Genomic DNA, 22841 nt, shown 5'->3' with positions numbered 1-22841 from the left:
ATTTTGTATTTTTTGAATTATTACAGGTAAAGTCTATATTGCACGAATTAAGCAATTCCTTTTTACTTCATATTCAAGCTTTTCAACACAAAAATTCTGGTAACGGGAAGACAACCCAACAGATTTTTTCCATTGACGCTAAATTTGTATCTGATAAAACTTTATCAAGACGTGCATTTGAAAAAATGATTCTTGACATCTTTTTAAAAAGCCAGTTCGTTGTTGAAACTGGGAATATTACGTCACAAGTTATGACGTTTGATACTTACCCAGCTTTTCATTCGTCGCTGATGGCAGAGAATACATTAGTCAAAAACAAATATTCAGTCTTTTCTTGTCAGCCTAGTGAAGAGGAAATGGTCTCTGAACTAGATCTATATGTTAACAGGTATATCAACGTAACTCTGCTATTACTGTGTCGACATGTTCACTTCAGTTCTGGATCCTATCAAATGAATGTCGACTATGTCGTGCTACCCCCAGACGTAAAGATTGAAATAGATTTATTTGAAACTACGATCTACATAACAGACCAGAGAGATTTGAAAATGGTGGATGTGGATGAAGATGGTGGACTTAATGTCTGCGTTGAACTACTGGATAAGTTGATAGGACAGCAACAACAGAGTTTTCTGAGCCTGATGTCTAAAACGTCGAAAGGAACAGATCTAGTTGAATACATAGTTTCTTTAGTTTGTTTCGTGGCTTCTATAATCTGTCTTATTTTAACTTTATTGACTTATGTGATATTTCCTGTATTAAGAACAGAGGCTGGTATAAATAACATGTTTCTAAGTGGGAGTCTTTTGTTAGCACAAGTTTCTTCACGGGCCAGTTCGCAAAGGTAAGTGCAGATGACGATCTGACCATTCTTTAAAGAGTTTATTAATAGACATTTGGAACCATTTTGCGCAACGTGTCTAGGTCTAGATCGAAAGAATAAAAATTTCATATACTCCTGACTCTGAGTAGATGTATACATTCGCTTAATCAGGACTTTCTTCGGAGAACGGGTGGGCAATGGAGAAGGGTTCGAAAAATTATATCTTTGTTTAAATCTATGACTCATTAGCTAGTAAGAGTAAAATAGTCGCTCCTACAGAACAGTTATCAGCTCCATAAAGGGGAAATCGAAATTTTGTTTTAGATTATTTTTTTAATTTTAATTGTTTACAATTATTTGTGCAATCAATGTTTTCTATCAAAATGAAAGTAAGACGATTTTTAAAAATTGTCATCCATCATGCACTTCCGCCTACAACCAAAAAGTTAGTCCTACCTACGATCTCTGAGTTTTTTTCTTTGGCTTTTCAATTCAATATCGAAATATTTGATATTAGGCCTACGCTACACTCGCTTTTAGGCCACAACTCCCTACCCATCTCCAGTTTACCATTTCTGTCACCTTTTCTATTAGGGTAATATACATCGAATACATTTTTTGGGCCATCATTTTCAGACACTAGAATGAAAAATGCAGGATTTGGATTACATTGTTTGTTTTTTTAATATTTATTTAGTAAAATAAAGTGGATTTGTTTTTTCGAAAATTCGTTACTTTTATTATTATTAAGTTTTCTCTTAGTTGAACTTGTTTGTTTGTTGTTTTTTTTTTACTAGTGTAAGAGCGAGTACCCTGTGTACGGCCCTTGGTGTACTGACTCACTTTCTGTGGCTGTGGAACTTCACCTGGAGCTTCATCTGTAGCTACCACATGTACAAAGTGTTGGTCCCGTCATCCACTACAGTCCAACCCAGAAAACTCTGGATGACAATCTTGTGTTCGGTTCTGTTTCCAACGCTTATTACAGTCACTACTATCGTGCTGAGTTTTGTGATACCTAATGGACAAATCATTCGCTATGGATTTTCTATGTGTTATTTGAACACGGCTTTCTTATTCGGTATGTAGTTTTGCTAAAGTAACAAAGTAATCAATAATTTATATCTTATCTTGTCTCATATAATACAGACGTTACTTCAAAAATATGATTACCTCCTACGCGTCATGCATTTAGTCATGCATATTAACCAATGACTTAAATTCTGCCAAGTCACTGGTTTTCCTGGCAAGCTCAGCAACCCATTCCATGCTCTAGTAGCACTAGGGAAGCAGGAGTATTTGTACAATTTATATGTCTTCACAATGTAAAGAAACAAAGTAATCGATAGAGCATATGTACACTTTCAGCTCTAGTTAGCGGTCCTAGCTTGTCACATGTTCGTTTTTCTTGTTTACCCCAATAGCTCCTTTTTCCGGTTAGGAATAGCTCCTATTTTCCAAACCAATAGGCAAAGAGGGATAACCCCGAATTTTTTAAAAATTCTAAAAATTAAATATTTTGAAAAAAAAATCTAATTTAAGATATAATACTAATAAATAAACAAACAACTTTTAAAAAATAGAACGATAGGAATAGTTTTAACAAAATGCTTTTAATATTTTTACATTATAAAAAGGCTTCAAAAATACTAATTTGCCAAGGGGGGGGGGGGGGCTTAAACACTTGAGCTATGGGCCTGTTAGTTTGAAAAATTATTTAAGTAATAAAAATCTTAGTTTTTTTTTACTAAAACTAATGCAGTAAATCTTCACAGTGATTTGTACTCAAGCTTGCAACGAGACTAGAAGAAATCTTTTATTTAAAAACTTTAAAGCAAGTTTATTGAATAGTGGAATATCTCCAACAGTTTAATACAAACACGATCTAATGGGTTAATGAGCTCTCCAGCTTCGGGTTCTACTTTGAAATTGGCAAGTGTCCAGATCATCGTCTTCCTCCAGCGAGTTCGCAGGAAAACGTGATTTTACAATCTTCAGCTTCTTTTCAATGCATCTCTATTATAGCCATAGGAGCTTGTATCTCTTTCAATTCCAAGCAGTTTCACAGATGTCCTGGTAGATCCTACCTCCACTCCATTTGAGAAGCCAATATTCTCCCCTCCAGACACCGATGGAACGGATCTAAGGGAGACAACTCAAAGTTGGAGATGAATGGTGTTTTTTTTACAGATGATGGAAGCACTGTGGTTGAGCGCAAAGCGTCTGGAATCTGAATCGGGGGTTCGGGTTCGAATCCTAGTGAAGACTGGGATTTTTAATTTCGAGATCCTCGAGTGCCTCTGACTCCACCCAGCTCCAATATGTACCTCGAGTGCCTCTGAGTCCACCCAGCTCTAATATGTACCTCGAGTGCCCCTGAGTCCACCCAGCTCTAATTATGTACCTCGAGTGCCTCTGAGTCCACCCAGCTCTAATATGTACCTCGAGTGCCTCTGAGTCCACCCAGCTCTAATATGTACCTCGAGTGCCTCTGAGTCCACCCAGCTCTAATATGTACCTCGAGTGCCTCTGAGTCCACCCAGCTCTAATATGTACCTCGAGTGCCTCTGAGTCCACCCAGCTCTAATATGTACCTCGAGTGCCTCTGAGTCCACCCAGCTCTAATATGTACCTCGAGTGCCTCTGAGTCCACCCAGCTCTAATATGTACCTCGAGTGCCTCTGAGTCCACCCAGCTCTAATATGTACCTCGAGTGCCTCTGAGTCCACCCAGCTCTAATATGTACCTCGAGTGCCTCTGAGTCCACCCAGCTCCAATATGTACCTCGAGTGCCTCTGAGTCCACCCAGCTCTAATATGTACCTCGAGTGCCTCTGAGTCCACCCAGCTCTAATATGTACCTCGAGTGCCTCTGAGTCCACCCAGCTCCAATATGTACCTCGAGTGCCTCTGAGTCCACCCAGCTCTAATATGTACCTCGAGTGCCTCTGAGTCCACCCAGCTCCAATATGTACCTCGAGTGCCTCTGAGTCCACCCAGCTCTAATATGTACCTCGAGTGCCTCTGAGTCCACCCAGCTCTAATATGTACCTCGAGTGCCTCTGAGTCCACCCAGCTCTAATATGTACCTCGAGTGCCTCTGAGTCCACCCAGCTCCAATATGTACCTCGAGTGCCTCTGAGTCCACCCAGCTCTAATATGTACCTCGAGTGCCTCTGAGTCCACCCAGCTCTAATATGTACCTCGAGTGCCTCTGAGTCCACCCAGCTCCAATATGTACCTCGAGTGCCACCCAGCTCTAATGGTTACCTGTCATTAGTTGATGAAAAGTAGAGGCTGTTGGTCATTGTGCTGATCATATGACACCCTCGTTAACTGTAGGCAACAGAAACAGATGCCCTTTACATCATCTGCCCTATAGATCACAAGTCTGAATGGGGAGCTTTATTCTTTTTTTTACTGATGATACTAGATGTGAAACGATCACAATGAACATAAGTATCAGTCTTGATTGTCAGGTCTTCTTGATCCTGCGAACAGGGTTCACCATCACTCTGTGTAAATCGTTCGATATATGGTCACGTGCTCTTCCAGAATGGACACGCGAGGCTTCTGTAATATTTCGGAAGCTTTCAAGAACCTATTATAAACCAGAGGTAGAGAGTGTAAGTAAGGTAGAACAGACTCAGTAGAGTTGAGAACCGCTCAATGCAATTTGAATGCTATGGACTCTTTCAGGCACCCCATCGTGGGTATACATTTCTTTTCTAATTCTAGCACGATTTTAAGGAGTCTCAAATTGAAGGGATCTTTCAATTCATGTTTCTTAAGCGCTATTAGATTGATCTCTTTTTTTTTTTTATTTTGTTTTTAATCAATCTATTGCCTATTTTATTTTCCAGGACTGACAATGATTAGTTCACTGTCTGCTTTAACGGTGATTAACTTTCTGTTCTTCGCTGTCACAGTTTACAAACTTCGCAAAGCAGAAAATCTTCAATCCTCGCTAGGACCTAATGGTGAAAACAATTCTTGGTGTATCTATTTGATTATATTTTCTGCAATAGGTTCTTTCTGGACAGTGGCTATTCTTGATGCATACATTGACAGCGTCGTACTCGGGTAAGTCGCAAGTCATAGACTTAAGGTCTCAGAAGAGCGCTTTATTTTTATCTACTATTTTAAATTGATTATTAAATGAAAATGAAAAACGTATTTTCTATTTTGATAGAAAAGAAATGTATACCAAAACTAATTTAGAATTTTTAACAAAATTAAGCATAGTGTTTACATTACGTTGATATATAAGAATATTTGGTACGCATCTAAATAACAATGAATGTCGTTGAAGTCTTCCAAATGTAATTAGTTGTTGGAAATTCTAAATTCATTGTATTTAATGTACATACAATATTGTCTCTCATCTCTTGTGGTATAAATCCAGCATGTAGATAAGCTGATAGTTAAGTAATACGATAAGAATTATGATAAGCATGTTGGTAAGCATTATGATAAGCGTGTAGACAAGTATGTGGAAAAGGATGTAGATAAGCATGTAGGTAAGCAAGAAGATAAGGATATAGGTAACAAGTAGATAGATATGTAGGTAAGCAAGAAGATAAGCAAGCAGATAAGCATGTAGGTAAGCATTTTGATAAACATTTAGATAAGAATGTATATAACGATGTAGATAAGCATTATGATAACCAAGTAGATAAGCATTATGATAACCATGAAGATAAGCATGTAGGTACTCAATTAGGTAACCATATACATATGTATATAGAAAAGCATGTAGATAATCATTATGATGAGCATGCCAGTGAGATTGTAGATAAGCATTTAGATAAGCATTTTGATAAACATGATAGATAAGCGTGTAGATAAGCTTTTAGAAAATCATTACAATAAGCATGAAGATAAGCATAAATATAAGATTAATTTTTAAATCTCGCTATAGTAAAACTTTTTCTATACTATCAAATGTACATAAGTGTATGTCTCTGTAGCAGTGTTCATTTCAAAGATATATCACTAGGAATATTCCACCTATTGAAACATTAGACTTATATTTATTTTCAAATTTCAATCATTTATCAGCATTTTTTTTTTGCAAATAATTATTATTTGGTCTTTTGTCGCTCTACAGAATTCTCTCTCCAATACTGAACGGACTTCAAGGTGTAACTATCTTCATTGCTTTTATCTGTAACAGGAGAGTCTTGAGTCTTTACAGAGAAAAGATTACGTCGAAACAGATATCAAGGCTACAAGAGAATCAAATACAAGCTTGAGGATTAGGACATAGTTAAAATCTTTCGAAAATAAAGTACATTATCATGTACATTTACAAAGCTACAATACCAATACCATTACCCAGTGGTGTCACTAGGGTCGGTGTCAACCGTTGCGGTAGGCTTAGCCCCCCCCCCCCTCCCGCTATCAACTTTATCCACTTTTCCCAGTAGAAATTCATTTTTGTTGAACCAATACAGTAAGATGACAACCTATTTTTAATCGATTTTTACAAAATATAAAATTAGTCAATTTAATTTTTTTTAATCCCATTGATGCGTTTATGACATTTTTTCAATAGTTTTGCATATTTTACTATGTATATTTATAAAAATCACCTAAACATGTTTCCATTGTTCGACTTTTAGACGGAAAATGTATAACATTTTGCTGTGTCTTTTTCAAACTTTTACTACCATCTAAAGGGGAAAATGTAAGTTTGCCGCTACCTTAGTCATCTATTGGTCTCGGAGAGCGTTTAAAGATCACCAATCAATGTAAGGGGCAGAGCCTCTGGCACCAAGCATTTTTTCAGAATTTCTGAGCATTTTCCCCAAGTCTATCTTGTACAATTTCTACAAGAAAGAAGTTTGCTGGTCAAAAAAAATTCAATTGAGAATAGGTGAATGGGCAGTATCTGAAGTGTGAGACACATTCGATGTAGTGTTTCTCAAACTTTTACCGTTGGCACCCCCGCCCACTAAGCTTTTTTTTTAAAAATAGTGCTATGTACATAATTTTAGACTGTTTTGTATAACCGAAAACGTTCTTTCTGGAGGTAGTCTTAGAGAGGCATCAGGCTCCCTATCCATCCAGCTAGATGGTCTGTTGAAGCGCGTTAACTCCTCCAAGTGTTTTCCTTCCTTCTCAGCGTGTGTCGTCTTCAACGTATTTTTCTTCCCGGAGTAAGAAGAGCCCATGTCAGTGTTAAAGTATAACGGAGTGGGAAGTTCTGATAGAGAAATATTTTCTTGGAATCTGAGCACACTATTTATACTAGTTTAAAAAATATTGCTAACATTAAGTCAATTAAAGACTGAAGCAGCATCGGCCAATACTGTTGTACGAGGGATGTTCAAGGTACATATAGTGCACGTATGTCTTAAGATCATTTTCATGTTCAGTCTGAAGTCTAACCGCGAACTTTTTAGTTTTTGTCACACGAAGGTAGTCAAGATAACTGTGTTAAACACTTGAGCCATAATTTTGAACTTTCTGACTAGAGCGTTTTGACCATCATTCAAAAAGAATCACGTAGAGACGTTTTGAAAGGTCTTTTTCAAAAAGTTTTTAATTGTCCTTTTTACAGACGCCTCACACAAAAACGGTAACAATTTAAAAATATTCTTACTAGTAGAAGATAAGAAATCTTTATCTAACAATATTTTAACTTTTTAAACATTGATAATGTCATTTCAAAATTTGATTGATAACTACGATGAAGAAACAACTTTTTAATTATAACCGTGTAAAATAATTTGAATTGTTTCACCCCCTCCCCATTGGTCAGGGCGTCGCGCCCTCATAAGAGAACGGTTGCCCCTTCCCCAAGGGGTGCATCCCCATCACAGCCAGAGGAAAGCTGCAGTAGTTCATTGCGAGTTTGTAATGGGCTTGTTGTCCTTAGATCATCCTCATCTTTAGAAAGGCGTTTTGTAGCGAGTCTGTTCTGTTCACGCAAAAAACTACGTCGATTTTACGATGGTACGTTTGTCGATAGCAAATTGTTTGTACTGCTGTAGACTCACGTTGTTTAAATGGGATTAATTTAAAAGAGCCTTTTGAATCGATCTTGCTGCTAACGTAGAAAATTTCTACTTGGACGATAAAACTACGTCACATAATTAATAATTTAATTTGTCTTAAAATGTACTAATAAAGTCTCTTTCGCCTAATAAATACTGAAATATAAAATAACTACAATGCAAATACAAACAATGTTTGCTCTTAAAAAAAAAACTGTCTTTTTATCACGTAACGTTTTGGGCATTTTTACCAAATAAAATATATATACAATAAGGCTTTGAATGTAGTATAGTGATCTAGATTAGTACAGTAGATAATCCGAGACATATTTGGGTATATATCTTGAGATTTATTTATTTTTTAATCTGCTAGTAATTTTTGCCCAATATTAAATTTTTCCATTTGGGCTTTATTTTTCTAGTTTTTTCATTTTTTTCCATTCGGGTGTCACCCCCCACTAATGGGTGTCACCCGATGCGGACCGCATCCCCCGCACCCTCCTAGTGACGCCACTGCTATCGCTTGTCATAAAATACGTTTTAAAAAGTTTAATTAATCAAGCAAATAGGTTTCTAATTCGTCTTCTGTTTATTCAGTAATGTTAAATTGTCATTGTCTAGTCAGTATATATCTTGTGCAATAATAAACTCAAATAAATGTAAGAACTACTTTGCATATTTCAAGTCTTTCATAACATTCTATTCTATTGCTAACATTCAAAGAGACCATACTGTTGACGGAGTTATCTCCCTAGCCTGCAGACGATCACAATGAAATTTAAAATGTTGTTACTAATTAGATCCGATATATTAGAAAATATTTGTATTGTTTAGTAATTTTTTTAAAAAAAGGATACTTACACATTTTTAAACATGACAACAAATATGTTCTTTACTAATATTTAAGTGTATGACTGATAACAAACGTAAAAAAAGAAATGTTTTTCAAACAAAGGAAGTATTTGAAATGTGTTGGTCTAGCGGTAAAGAGCTTTGGCTTACGAACCAAAAGAGATATAGTGAATGAGAAAATAATATGACAATAGCCTAAAGTATTTTGTTTTATTTGGAGAGACTATGTCGGGTATACCTGACTTTGCTCGGTCTATATTTTGTGATAACTTAACAGGCATCTATATCGTGATAGTCACGCTGAAAATATTGGAACTTAACCTTTTACTTCTATGAGTGGAGCAGGTTCTGAGTTTGAGTTTACACAGACATTGTCTTTCATTCTTTTTTTTTTTTACATTTTCTTTTAATTTCTTTTATTTATTTATTTTTTATTTTATTATAGCTTTTATATAGCGCTACTTTCATGCTTATAGCATGCTCAGAGCGCTTTTGGTCCAATCTCATTTGTGGACCAGTGGGCGGAAGGGGAGGGGTATCTAGGAGTTGGTTTTCCGTGCTGCCTTTAGGCGCTCAGTAATCACAACTCTGCCCGAGTCGGATGTCGAACCTCGAGCCCCCTACTACGTAGCCAAGCCAAATTCAAGCGCACTTGGCCTCTCGACCATGCTTTTGGGGATATAGGCCTCATAGTTTGTTTATTAATTTTGCATTGATACCCAAGCGTGGGATAGTTATATGGATGTATAGTCATAAGCCAACTCATATTTGTAGGTCAATGTAGTTTCGTAGATAGGAAATCATTTGTGAAAATGGCTATTAAATAGTTAATTAGCTAATTCTGTACACAGTTTTCTTTAAAACTGATTAATATACTTACAGTCTCTACAATAGCATACACCTTTAGATGTAATCTTTACATTGACATTTCACTCTAGCTATCTTGTAATTCTTATCGCTTAATTTTCTACACAAGGTTTATCACCCTTTAGCTCACATCTTTTTTTTTTCAATATATTTTATTTAAAAAGCAAGATTCATTAATTAATTACGACTAAACAATCACTTAATTTGTAAATTCTTTTTTTTTTTGTATTGACTCATGAGTAGTTAGGAACATTGAATATTGAATAATTGTGCAAAGTTTCAACTTCATCCGAGAATGGGAGGTGGGAGAAATAATGTGATCATAATTTATACCAGACAGGTATATAAGCTTGGTTAAAAAAATATGAATACTGGTTCTAGATCTAGTTAGAGATATGGATTAGAAGATTTTACTTTGGTGATATACTGGCTGGAATGCTGAATCTAGATTTATGGTATAGAAGATTCTATCTGTTACAAAGCTTATATCAACTCACTAAGTATCTCTGTCTGTCTGTGCGTCTGTCTGTCTGGCCAAAACTTTGTACCATTATTTCACCGACACCCAATCTCTGATCAAGCTGAAATTTAGCACAAATATTTCACAAACTAGGGAAAGAAATAGTCATTAACTGAAGTGTTGGTATAAGCTGAATTAGTCCCCATTCCAATTATTTCTTTTACCTGACAATACAAGAATCAATTTTAAAAAATTTAACCTATTAGTTCATTAATTATTGGTAATAAATTACTTTGTGAAGTGGTAGTATAAGCTGAGTTAGTCCCCTTTATATTAGGATATCGTTTGAGGCTTAGTGAACACAAACATGAAATAGAAACAAAACAATAACTAAACAATCTTCCAGGTTCATAGACCTTTCGCTAGCACTGTGGTTACTGCGTTGGCATGAGAAGCCCGACAAGGCTTTAGCACACAAGTTCGAATTCAGGTCGTTCCCTCTTATATTTTAAATGCATTTAACAAATTGAATTACACGACTGATCCAAACTTAATTTATACACATGAATATAAGCTTGTTTTTTTTTTTTTAAGTGTTTGTTTTTTGTTTTTGTATATTGCTTGTTATGTTTTTCTTGTTTCAAAATGTATTATGTCTTTCTTGTTTCTTATTCCATATGCTAGGACAAAGTTATACAAGTGTTTCTTCTTCTTAACATGCGTGACAAGATTGACACAGAGATACTAAATGGCGTAATTATCTTCTCTTTAGAAGTAGCGTCTCTAATTTATAAGACAAGATCTTTTCCTTTGCCCTATAAATTGCTAGACGTGCCTACACCAATGTATGTGACCAAGTAATGGTTCTCTTAACACTTCTATATGAATCTGAGACATGGGTACTATACAGAGGGCGATATGAAATACTTGAACGTTTTCACCAAAGAAGTCTGCACCTGCACTACGTCATGGGGGACACCCTTAAAGCTTCTCTTGGAAGGCGCTCAGCATAGACCCAGCCACCTGGTGGACAGAGGCACATGACAGAGCATGTGAAAACTGGCGCACAGGTTGCTGAGGAAAAGAGAACCAAGCTGGCAGAAGAAAAACGCCAGAGAAGAAAAGCAAGGCCCACGACACTAGCTCCAGCTGGATTAACCTGCCCAGTGTGCAGCCGAACATTCCGGGCTCACATAGGTCTCACCAGCCACATGAGAAGGCATAAAACCCCAGTGCAAAGCCCTCAGCCCCCTGGATGACAAAGTGGTCATCATCGAACCACGATGGACGAACTATATAATTAAATAAGACTATTAAAAATATTATTATGCTATTTTTTTTTATTTATTATCTAAAACGATTACATGGTTTTTAAATCATTTTAAATTTTCTGAGTTATATCAAATGTTTGATGTATGTAGATATTTTTTATTGCAAACAGAAGTTATAATGATGACATAAAGATCTGAGACAGTGGTTTTAATCCTGAGATTTAAAGTACAAATCTTTTTAGTGGCCTCCGAAAGGACAATAGCCGCTATAAGATTTGTGCAAAATATCAGTCTCTTCGTCTGTCACACTCAGCTCTCAAAAACTAAAAGAGAAATGAGAAATAGTATTTCACCATGCGATGCGGCTTAAAAGATTTAGATGCAACAGCTACTTTTGGTTTTCTAAAAGCCAACCGTTTAGTTTATAAAATTAATTATGCAAGCGAATTTTTCATAAAAAATACACCAATTCTAAAACAATACATAAATGATAGGTGATAGGGATTAAATGAAAAGATTAATGTCTGTTCATAAAGGCTAAGAATGCACTTTGTATGTAAATATCACGCACATTTTTTAAAATGGACTTTTTATGCAGCGAATTTCGTGCAGTAGCGTGACGGCCGCGGCAAGTCATGGTACTAAACTAGTTCCCGTAATTTTTTTTTAAATAATCAGATTTTATTTATTTTTGTTTTGTGCCCCCACCAGGATAAAAGCGGGTTATTTTTGTGCATTTTTTTCTGTTAGTCGGTCTGTCCGTCACGTTTAGATAAAAAAAACAACACTAAAAGCTTTTGGAAATCTGATTAACTTTTAATTTCCCTTCCGAAAAATCGCAATAGTTTTAATTATCTCTAATAGATTGTTTCAGATTATTTAAATTAAGTAAAATACATCTACTTTCGTTTGTGTATGCAGAATCATTCTTTATTACATTCTGACCATTCATTCTTTCGAAAGACGTTTTTTGTACCCTAGCATAAATTTTCCCTGGAGTTAGCGTAAAAACTGTAGACACCCATTCCTTGCCAGTATTTCGGTATTTAAAAAAATGAAGGAATATTCTGAGGTATCTACAGTGCATTAACTAAGAAAAACAAGAAGAGATTATGCTATTACCCTCTTGCGCACGCTCCATTGGCTTCCTGTGAAAGCGAGAATATAATACAAGGTGGCCACACTTTGTCATCAGTGTATATATAACAATGAGATGCCCTTGTACCTTAGCAAACTGATCACTCCATATGTCCCTCAGAGAGCCCTGCGCTCAATGGACTCAACGCTTTTAAAGGTACCACGTTTCTCCCTCAAAAGCTACAGTCTGCGGGCTTTTTCAGTGCACGGACCAAAGGTTTGGAACTCATTCCCCATTGATCTCAGACAGAAAACATGCTACACTTCTTTAAGAAGAACATTAAGACCTAACTGTCTAAAACTTTTTTAGATTAGTTTAGCTCTCGTGTTTATGTTTGTAATGTTATCACAGCGCCTTGAGCCTACATTTTGTTTGTTAATAGCGCTTTATAAATAAAATTATTAGTATTAAAAAATGTTAGTTCAAAAACCGTATCTACTATTCTTACTTACTTAGGACTTAGATCCTGCCCGTGCCGTTCGGCGAATGGGCGGCTAGCTGTTTCTACAAAAATCTGAAGCCTCTTATCACCTGGTGTCAACTGGTTTCCTCCATGAAAGTGTGGCGTCAAGTTTCACGGGGATGTCCTGTTTGCGCCTCCCCCCCCCCCCCCCAATTGCCTCCATGTCATCACAACTCTCCTATGCGTAATTTATTTTGTCGGAAAACATGTCCCGCAAACCTCTTGCGACGCTCTGTCACATCCTCACTAAGTGATCGACTCCCAGTTCGGCATAGGATTCCCTTGATTGAGACCCAATCTCTATAACTGACTCCTAAAATCTGTCTTTGTTAAGCCACATTTAGTCTTTTTTCAATTTCAGCATATGCCTTTCATACTATTGACTGCACTGGAGTCCAGCGGCAGGTAGAAATGAGTAATTTCTCTTGGCTACGCTCTTGGAATTTGGTGACTGTAGTTTTCTTTAGATTTTATATCGAAAAGAAAGTTTTATCTTCGAAACCATCTGTTGGGGCTTCAACTAAAAAAACACTTGAGTTTTTTTAAACAAACTTAAAACCCCTTTAGAATTTGGTGACTGTAGTTTGCTTTAGAATAATATTGAAGACGTGTTTTAAACTTAAAGCCTTCTGGAGGTGGGGGGTTTAAACTCAAAACCTCCCTTGGCTACACTCATAGAATTTTGAGTGTGTAATTTGCTTTTTTTTTATTTTGAAGAGGTGATTTTTAACTTCAAGGTGGGTTGGAGCTTCAAACCCCGCTGGAGGGGGTTTTAAACTCAAAACCATCTGAAGGGGTTTTGTACTCTAGAGGAGGAGTGGTTTAAACTCAGAACCTTTTTTGGCTATGCTCATAAAGTTTTGAGAGTGTAATTCGTTTTTTCTTTTATATTGAATGGGGTTTTAAACATAAAACCCCTCTTGACTACGCTGGGGCAAGTGATGGTGTAATATTAAAATCTCACCGAAAATAAACAAAATAAAAGCTAAAAATCAAGCATCTCGGGGGGGGGGGGGGGTGAACCCACAAGAACCTCCCACCCCACCCCGGCTACGCCTATGATAGCAGCACTAAGGTACCAAGTTTATTGAGAGAAGAGGTTGAAGAAAATGTGACGAAACACTAAGAAGTCCCAAGGGTGACATGAACGATTGATCCCACCATTGCACCATCGCCTAGCAACGTACCAATCTAACACCCACTTTGGCTATTCGGCTCTCCATATAAAAAGAGCTTTCGAGTCAGTATTGTTATCTAGTCCACACATCATCCGCCGGTGTCACGTGATTACGTCCCCATCCGATCCCATAATAGTTCCCACAAGACTTTTATATTTAGAGTCAACACATGATGGAGCGTTAGGCTATTTCCAAAGAATATGTTACATTGGTTACATGTCATGTTTATATAATATGTAGAATAGTCAGATTTATAGAAGGGTTAGATAATTGAGATTCACGAACTGGATGTAGCCCTCAGGCCGTAGGAGTGGGATCACTGCCCTAAATTATTGTAAATGCTAAAATAGTACAAGTAGACAAAAAACTGGTTAAAAGCTTTTATAGCGGCCCCCGAAAGGGGGAAAAGACGCATTTAGTTTTGTGTGGAATGTCCGTCCGTCCGTCCGTCCCGTTTCGATCTTGTAAACTATAAAAGATAGTGAAAATCCGACATAATAATTATTTAGACTATTTCAAAGTTCTAATGCAACGGCTACTTTTTTCTTTTCTGAAGACGAAAAATCTAATTTTTTAAAAATCACTTATGCAAGCAGTTTTATCATAAAAATACACCACTTTTACAAGTATTCACTATTAACAGTAACAAAGACGGGAGGCTTTTTAGAAAGGAAGATTACTATTAACCATATTTTTAACAAATATGCAAACGGTTTTAGATTTTTTGTCAAATAATATCTTTTTACAATTGCATTGCTAAGTTAAATAAGTTCTGTCATACTAACTACTATATTTACAAAACAAATTTATTCATTATGCATGTAAGTGGAACATAATTTAAAACAACAATTAATAAGTAGTTTTTCATATTATCGTGTGAACTGCAGCGCTGTGCTATGGTCATAGAACACTTAACGAAAGGAAAACTTTGTTTTTACGGAATTTTTTTTTTTTTTTTGAGGAATAAGAGATTGGCCCTTTACAAAACAATTAGATCAATTAGATATTCATTATAAGACATTAGTTAGTCCAGGTTCACATTTAACTTCAAATTCACTTTCACTTATCCTTTGGTCTGCTTGACCGTTGGGGCACCACACAAAATCTGTCAACCTTCTTTCTCCATTCTTGTCTTTCATTTGTCTTTGATAGAATTTCATTCTGATGTTCTTTCTGAATATATTGAAACCTGCCTTTTTACCTGCCTGGGTGGGCCAATACGGGTGGCCGATTTCGAGTTTGTGATTCCACACAAACTGTCTTTGTAACCTTGTTTTGTTTGATACTGTTGCTGAATGTCGCCGACTTGTCTACCAAACTGTTGATAGACAAACTAAACCACTTTAGGTGTAATATATTTTAATTAATAAATCTTGAAATAAATTGAGTAACTTCTTTGTGAACAAAATTAAATAGAACATTTTATTTTAGTACCAGGTGACCGAGCCTCGCTCGATTAAATAATTTCTTAAGAAAGGATATGAACCCGAAGTCATTTTGCGAACATTTTTGTAATTACGAAAATGAACGAACGGGTAAAGACAACTAATCGGAATTATAATTAGCTTATAGTTTTATTGTTCAACATAAAGTAATCAAATAAACAATAGTTGTTTGTTTTTTATGAAAGAGGTTATTTTTTCCTTGGGGAGGGGTGACACCCCGAGCTTACCGCACCAGGTGACACCGACCCTAGTGGCGCCACTGATAGGATGCAATAGCATGTAATTATTACTAACTTTGACAAAAGTGCATAAGTAATCTCAAGAAAATAATTCATCCTTTGTAATGACTGAGAAAAGTGAGAAAGTCAGACAGAAATAGAGAGAGAGAGAGAAGAGAGAAAATGATATAGCTGTGACATAAATGTCAAGTGTACTTGAGAAGATACTTGGTCAATTATTCAAATGACTATATTAACAACCTGGAAATGTGCAGAATGCAAACTCCGTTGAGGTAGGTGTCTTAACATATTCAAATATTTCTCTAGTGACTTGATCGTAATAATATATTTCATGACTTTGGTTCTGAAGTTTTCAAGCTGGTTATCAGTTTCGTTATATGTTGAAAGTAAAGCAACTAAATGTAAATAAAATAAATGAAAACTGTAAGCTGCTGTACTATATCTTATCTTATCTTATAAAAGGCAGACGTTACTTGAAATAGAAGATGAATACGTCCTACCCGTTATGCATCTAGTCATGCATGTAGTGACTTATATGTTGTACCAAAGCAAATGCTTTGAGCTGATTTCCAAATGTTTTATTTTTAGCTATTTTTATTCATGAACAAATTTCAATTCAAATTTTCAAAACTTTTTTGTATTTTCATTTTTTTTGGTTTCTGTCATCATCTGATCACGAGACTGTAGTACACTATAAAACGAGGAAATATTGAAACAAAAAATACTTTTAAAAAAAAAGCTTCTATTAAGTGCAGTTGTATTGTATCAATAAGTTTGGATGAGTCATGTCATTCAATTTGTCATAGAATCTAAACCAACAACAATAAGTCTGTGCGATTAGAAATATTTTTACCTATTGTTTTTGTTTTGCCCAATTTCATTTTAGCTATCTCAAAACGCTATGAATCTATCATTAGTCTGAACCAGTTGGGGGAAAAAAGGGGGAGGGGGAGTAGGTAGTATCAGAGTTAATGTTACCGTGATAGATATTCAAATGCATTTTTTTTAAAGTAGAACGACATGAATTTAAAGTAGAGGGCCCTAGCTTCCTAACACACTAGTCGGTTGTGAAAATAGAAGCTTTCATAGTTATTTATTGCTAACTTCAAAGTTTAAAACTATAAACTACAAAGGGGATTAATTCAGCGTTGACCACCACATCAATCAAGTACAATTTCTTCCCCTTGTTGGAAACCAAACAAAATAATTAATTATCAATAGTTAATTAGGTTTGGTTTTTTAATTCTTCTGTTGTCAGAAGGAAGAATTAATTGATTGGGTGTTGGAGAAATAACGTGTACAAACTTTTGACCAGTCAGACAAAAAGAGTGAGTTGATAAAAAGCTTTGTAACAAGAAATACATTTTAAAATACATCCTCTAAAAAGACAATATCCCATTATAAAACTTAAAATATAATAAAATATAGAAGAAAAAAAAATTACTTTGATCAAACCGGGTATCGAACCCGTGATCTTAGCACCGTCAACTTATTTTGATGCGTACTTACCAATTCAGCCAGCGGGAATGCATCTTTTATAAAATTATATGGACCTCTAAATCTAATACTAGACCTAGACTTCTGATTTAGAATTCTTAAGATCTTGTCTAGATCTATATCTCTTTCTAGATCTAGAATCTAAATGTAATCCTTATTAGTTTTACGTAAAAAAAAAATTTTAAAGCTTAGATATTCTTTCAATAAAATTGAAGCAACTTTAAATTTACACTGTTATCGTATAAATTCGGAACATTATGGCTGACTACGACATGTGTTGTTTTTTTTCCAAGTGTAATCAAGCAAAATTTATATTTATTTATTTTTTTTACTTTGAAAAATTATAACGGTCAAACTAGAGTTTTCACCGTGTGGCCAACGAGCTAGTTATTCTGTTCTCAGCAATATACACCAACTGTTAAATTTCTAGGAAAATCGTTGGAGTCGTTTTTGAGAACAGCGTCCAGGTTGCAGGTTCCATGAAGGAGTGACGTGAATAGAGGTATAGTAAAAAAGTTTCATTTCTCCCCCCATGTTAACTAAAGCGCTCTCGGGCATCGTGTTCAGATCTCTAGAGACCTACATCAGAAACACCTTTTTTGTTAAATGTATTTATCAGATAAAAAGGTCAATCTTTGAAGGGTCAAAATTAAATTAAATATATTAATTTCCATCAAATTAAAAATATTATAAACACATGTATTCCTAAAATATGCTAATCAATTGGTGGATACATGTGGCAAAATTCTACACCTGGTTAGCAGTTTCTGCAATAAATAGTGTAAGTATTTTTGATAAAATATACCAACCATAGATATACTGTATTAAAAGGCATGTTCAGAGAAAAATTTCTGACAATAATAGAGTTTACAAATAAAGATACATTAATTATTCTAATTAGAGTTTTATAAGCTAAGAAAGAACATTGAAACATAAAAATATAAACATCTTTTTTATTCTTCAGAAGAAAAATTATTATATAGTAGTGCTCATGGTATTTCTACCAAACGATAAAATAGAAAAAATCTTAAACTTTTAATAAGTGTTAGATAACTGGTAACTGGTGTTTCCATGATAACAGATTGTAGCTCTCAAAACATTTAATTAATAAAGCATTAAATTGGCTTCAAATCTTTAACGTTATGATTACAAGTAAAAGAGCCAAAAATGTTAAGGTAATCTGTTGCTGTGGCACAAGGTTAATGAGGGTGTCCTATGGTCAGCACAACAACCAAACGCCTTTATTTTTTCCCCAACTAATGTCAGGTGCGCATTTGAGCTGGGTGGATTCAGAGGCGCCCTGATGGACTCAGAGAACTTTTTGATTGGATAAAACTAAACACACTCAATGTTTATTGACGTGTTGAAAAAAACAAACACACACACACACAAAATGGACTTGAAAACACTTAAGTCCAAAGATTATTGAGAAATGCAGTGTTTCCCGTGACTACGCAGCCCCAGCTGCGACCTACATATTTGTCCGCCGTGGTCGATTCAGATTTTCTTTTCGCCGTCTAAGTCTGTCCTCCGTAGAGGATTTTCCTTTGGTCTCAATTGTGTATCCCGCAACCTTTGTAAGCGACCTCCACCTGTCACGTTCGGAAGTCGGTTGCATACAGGTGCTCTCTTCTATGTCAGTTAAGTCAAGTTGGCGCCTACGCTTGTCTTTAAAGCGTTTCCTTGGGGCAACTCGACACTAACTTCCAGCTCACCAAACAAAAAAAAAAAGACTTCTTCTGGCATACCTTCGTCCCCCAGGTGTAACTGTTGACCATGAGAAGTCCCTCTATACTGTTTATACCAGCGTTCGCAAGGACTTCGCTGTTTATATATATAGATTTTTATGGCCGTCTTTTTCAAGCTCTAAGGGGAGTCGCCCCAATCAATCTTTTCTGTCTTAGAAAAGTAATAATCTTTAGTTTTCAAAGTTTAGAAATAATGCAAAATCATTTCTCGGATTTTCTTTAGAATGGGCTATTAATCACAGAACTATATATTCACGCTAACATATGAAACAAAGCCATTCCCTGTTAGTTTCTATTGAGATAATGTTTGAAAAATTCTAGATCGAAATTATTAATGTCTGTTAATTTTTAATCATCTTATGTACATTTAAATAGATTGATTACCTACATCTTTCTAGATCTAAAAATTGCAAAATAATAATTATGAGACGAGGGTACGCTTAGTTTGATGTTTAATTACTAGATCTAGATATAAATATTAAATCATGTTACATAGGTTAGGGTTGAAAAAAAAACTCTACTTCTTTTAATTGGCATAACAAAACAACGCCTTGTTTCAAATTAAAAAAAAAAAAATTCGGGGTATCTCTTTTAGTTTTAAAAGATCTCCATGTCCAGTCTAGATACAATATATATATAAGTCTATGATGTGGTAATAATGATTTAAATAAACAATAAAATCTTGGTTATCTTATTTCAGAAACAATTAAGTTATCCATCAAGTACAATGTCTACAATTCTACAGACAATAGTAACTTTATTATTGTGTCCCTTTGTTTGGACTATTTGCCCACTTAACGGGGAGGAGCCTGAATTTGAAACATTCATTTGGAACAAAACTCAAGTGTCAATGCTAGACTATTTACACGGCTACTGCCAAGTGAGATGCCAAGGGGAGACAAGAATAGACTTATCCACCTCGTCTCATTGCTGGAATATTGAGTGCTTGCCTTGCTACTGCCAAAGACCAGCCTGTGAGATTTACGACAACTGCTGTCCAGACATTTCTGTGCCCTATTTGAGGGAAGGCGTTCCTGCAGCCGATGTCAATACCTCTAAGTTGACCCATGCTGTTCCCAATAAAGAAAAACAATTCAAACCACGTGTTCAATGTGAACGAATAATAGATCAAGAAACAAACTACATGTTCGTCACTTCCTGTCCAGCAGACTATGTAGAAAACCAAACAGTGGTGGATCTGTGCGAAAGAGCTTTGGCGCCAGAAGAGCAGACAATCGACACGTTCTTGAGAGTTGTTGACATGACGACACACGTGATTTACAAAAACATGTTCTGTGCACGGTGTAATCACGTGACCGATGTAAGTATAAATACAACAAGCTTTTTGTAAAAACTCTTTTTACGCTTCAACTAATGCACCAATGAAATGACTCTAATTGTTTACGCATAGTATAGTTGACAAATGTTAGACACCTTATTTATATAGGTTAGTTATTTTAGTTATTTAGCGACGCACCATAGTAGACGCATATTGAACGGGACTAGTGACGTTTGGGATATGTTGGGTTAGAGACCGGAAAATCAGTTAGCGATAGAACACTCCAGGGTAACGACGTGTTTAGTGACAGAGACTTCTACTGTGGCCTTTTATCATAATAAATATATATTAACTTGTTCATCATCGTTGACTACATCTCTTCACCTGTTACAATTGATGTGCCAGTTCTTGTTTGTGTTGTTGGTCAACTACACGTAATACACCCGAACAATTACACCCAAACGATTGCAGAGTAATTGGTTGACTTCAAGACAGCCTGAACTAGCAACATCACAGTGGCGACCCCGACGAGATGCCGGACCCCTGTTGAAGCCGAACATCGAACCGGACCTCGAAGCAGAACGTTTACTCAGGTGAGGGTCGTGCACTCGAAGATATAAGATTTCATCGGAGTACGGCTGAACACAGCAGTATCGCAGAGTGACTTTGTTCTAGATCTACATTTTCTTGATCGTACGTTCAACGAGCCGTTAACTCAGGGTGACCTTCGTCAGGACAGTAATCATCGCAACGTCTGGTCTACTTAACCAGTATATGATCAAAGCCTGATCTTCAATCGACCTACAACCAGAGAAACCGTTCGTTCATAACGGGTGAGAGATCGTTAGTGAACCTGTTGGACATATTTTTTCTTCGTCGTAGGAGCCACGTCGAGTATCAAGTTTTACCTCGCCAGTTCGAGAAGGACAGTTTGCCCGCTGTCAGAAGTATTGTGAGTACTACAAGTTTGGTAGCTAACTAAATCGAAATCGCTCTGTCGTCTTACCCTTGGAGAGATTCTTGTGGAGCAGTTTGCTCATTGAACCGGTTGCTTGCCACGTTTATAACGGTCACTGTGTTTAACCTTTGGAAGGTTAGTGAAGTAATATTTAACAGTACTGAACATTGATATATCTAGTATTCGTCGGTCTAGACCATACCTAGACTTGTTAGCAGTGAAGTTGTGGAAACAGCTACATCCACTTAATTTCGTTGAAAACCGTTAGTCGTATAACGGAACGTCGTCGGAGGTGACCTTGGTCTCACCTAGTCTACATTGGACAGTTTGGTCTAGTGAAGCAGAGTACAACAGCAAACTTCGTCGTACTACCAGAGTAGCAGCAGAAGCAGTGAACTATTTTAGAGAACCGTTATTCGTCAGCCCAGATCAAGTCATCGTCAAGAAAGTCGTTATTCGTCAGCCCAGATCAAGTCATCGTCAAGAAAGCCGTTATTCGTCAGCCCAGATCAAGTCATCGTCAAGAAATTCGTTATTCGTCAGTCGTCCAGATCAAGTTGCCGTCAAGAGACTGTTATTTGTCAGTAGTCGTCTACACAAGTCAAGTCATCGCCAGAAGAACCGTTAACTTATTCGTCAGTAACTGTGTACACAAGGTCGTCGGAACTACACATACAGTCATCAACAGTCGTCGAAGAAACTAGAACATTTTGCTGTGGCATATCAGGACATCTGTGGCATTACGTGGGATACGGGTAGCACCGGAGAACAGAGTCAGAACTGGAAGAGAGGCAGTGGAATTTGTTGTGATCTAGCATATTCGGGAGTCCGAACAAAGGGATCTTTCTTATCAAAAGCTAAGTGCCATTTTTCTTATTAGTATATGTTTAGATTGCCCTTAGAAATAGATTTTGTCTAAATTTGGTACGTTAGCCTGAGTAAAATCAGGTGGTGCGCCTTAAAACCCGTCGGGGTAGAAGACGTAATTTAGATGAAAAGCTATATTATACGTTTAGGGTTGTAATTTGTTTTGTTTGTGCAAACGTCATATCCGTTGTTGCCTGGTTACTTCGTGACGTTATCATTGTGTGCCATATTGTCACATCCCAACCCATAGCGATAGTCTCATTTAATTATTTCATTTGTGTATATTATTTTAAATTATTTATTTTTATTAATTTAATTAGATCTGTATTTTTTTTTCACTTAATGATAGAAAGTGCGGGTAGGATTCTTTTACTGTGAATCAGACTAAAATAATTTTAGTTTGAGCGGTTAAAATCAAATATGATTTTGCCATGAGAATAATGCCGAAACTGGCTATGTAGTCAAACACTATCGTCTGGCTAAATTTAGATCTGCAAATTGTTGTACATCTCTTTGGTACAATTTGATTATCTAGACTCTAATTTGAAATATTATTAATTGGAAGATGAATGAAGGTAGTACATTCTAGATATATATATCTTGTTGAAGATATATTTGACACTGTATACACATATTTGTTTCGTATGGTTAAATAGAACCATAATCTACTCTAGATCTAGACTCTAGACAGTCTTTGAATTTACTCTAAACACTTCACTGTGACTTCAGTCATACCAGGTTTTAAAATTGATCATA

At 36.1% G+C, this 22841-nt stretch overlaps 2 protein-coding genes across 2 annotated transcripts in view; both read left to right on the top strand.

The window, feature by feature from the left end:
* The window catches only part of LOC106061065 (mucin-2-like), a 325575-nt gene that overhangs the window by 225350 nt on the left and 77384 nt on the right, over positions 1–22841 (top strand). The window lies entirely within an intron of this gene.
* On the top strand, positions 427–6136 carry LOC129924481 (adhesion G protein-coupled receptor L1-like). The gene is made up of 4 exons (XM_056019108.1): positions 427–844; positions 1621–1904; positions 4686–4905; positions 5933–6136. Exons 1-4 carry the CDS (start codon positions 453–455, stop codon positions 6075–6077), a joined length of 1041 nt encoding a protein of 346 aa, XP_055875083.1. The 5' UTR covers positions 427–452; the 3' UTR covers positions 6078–6136.

Source organism: Biomphalaria glabrata, chromosome 2, assembly GCF_947242115.1.
Source record: "Biomphalaria glabrata chromosome 2, xgBioGlab47.1, whole genome shotgun sequence".
Lineage (NCBI taxonomy): Eukaryota > Metazoa > Mollusca > Gastropoda > Planorbidae > Biomphalaria > Biomphalaria glabrata.
The sequence above is the reverse complement of the archived record's forward strand: the minus strand, read 5'-3'. Positions and strand labels throughout refer to the sequence as shown.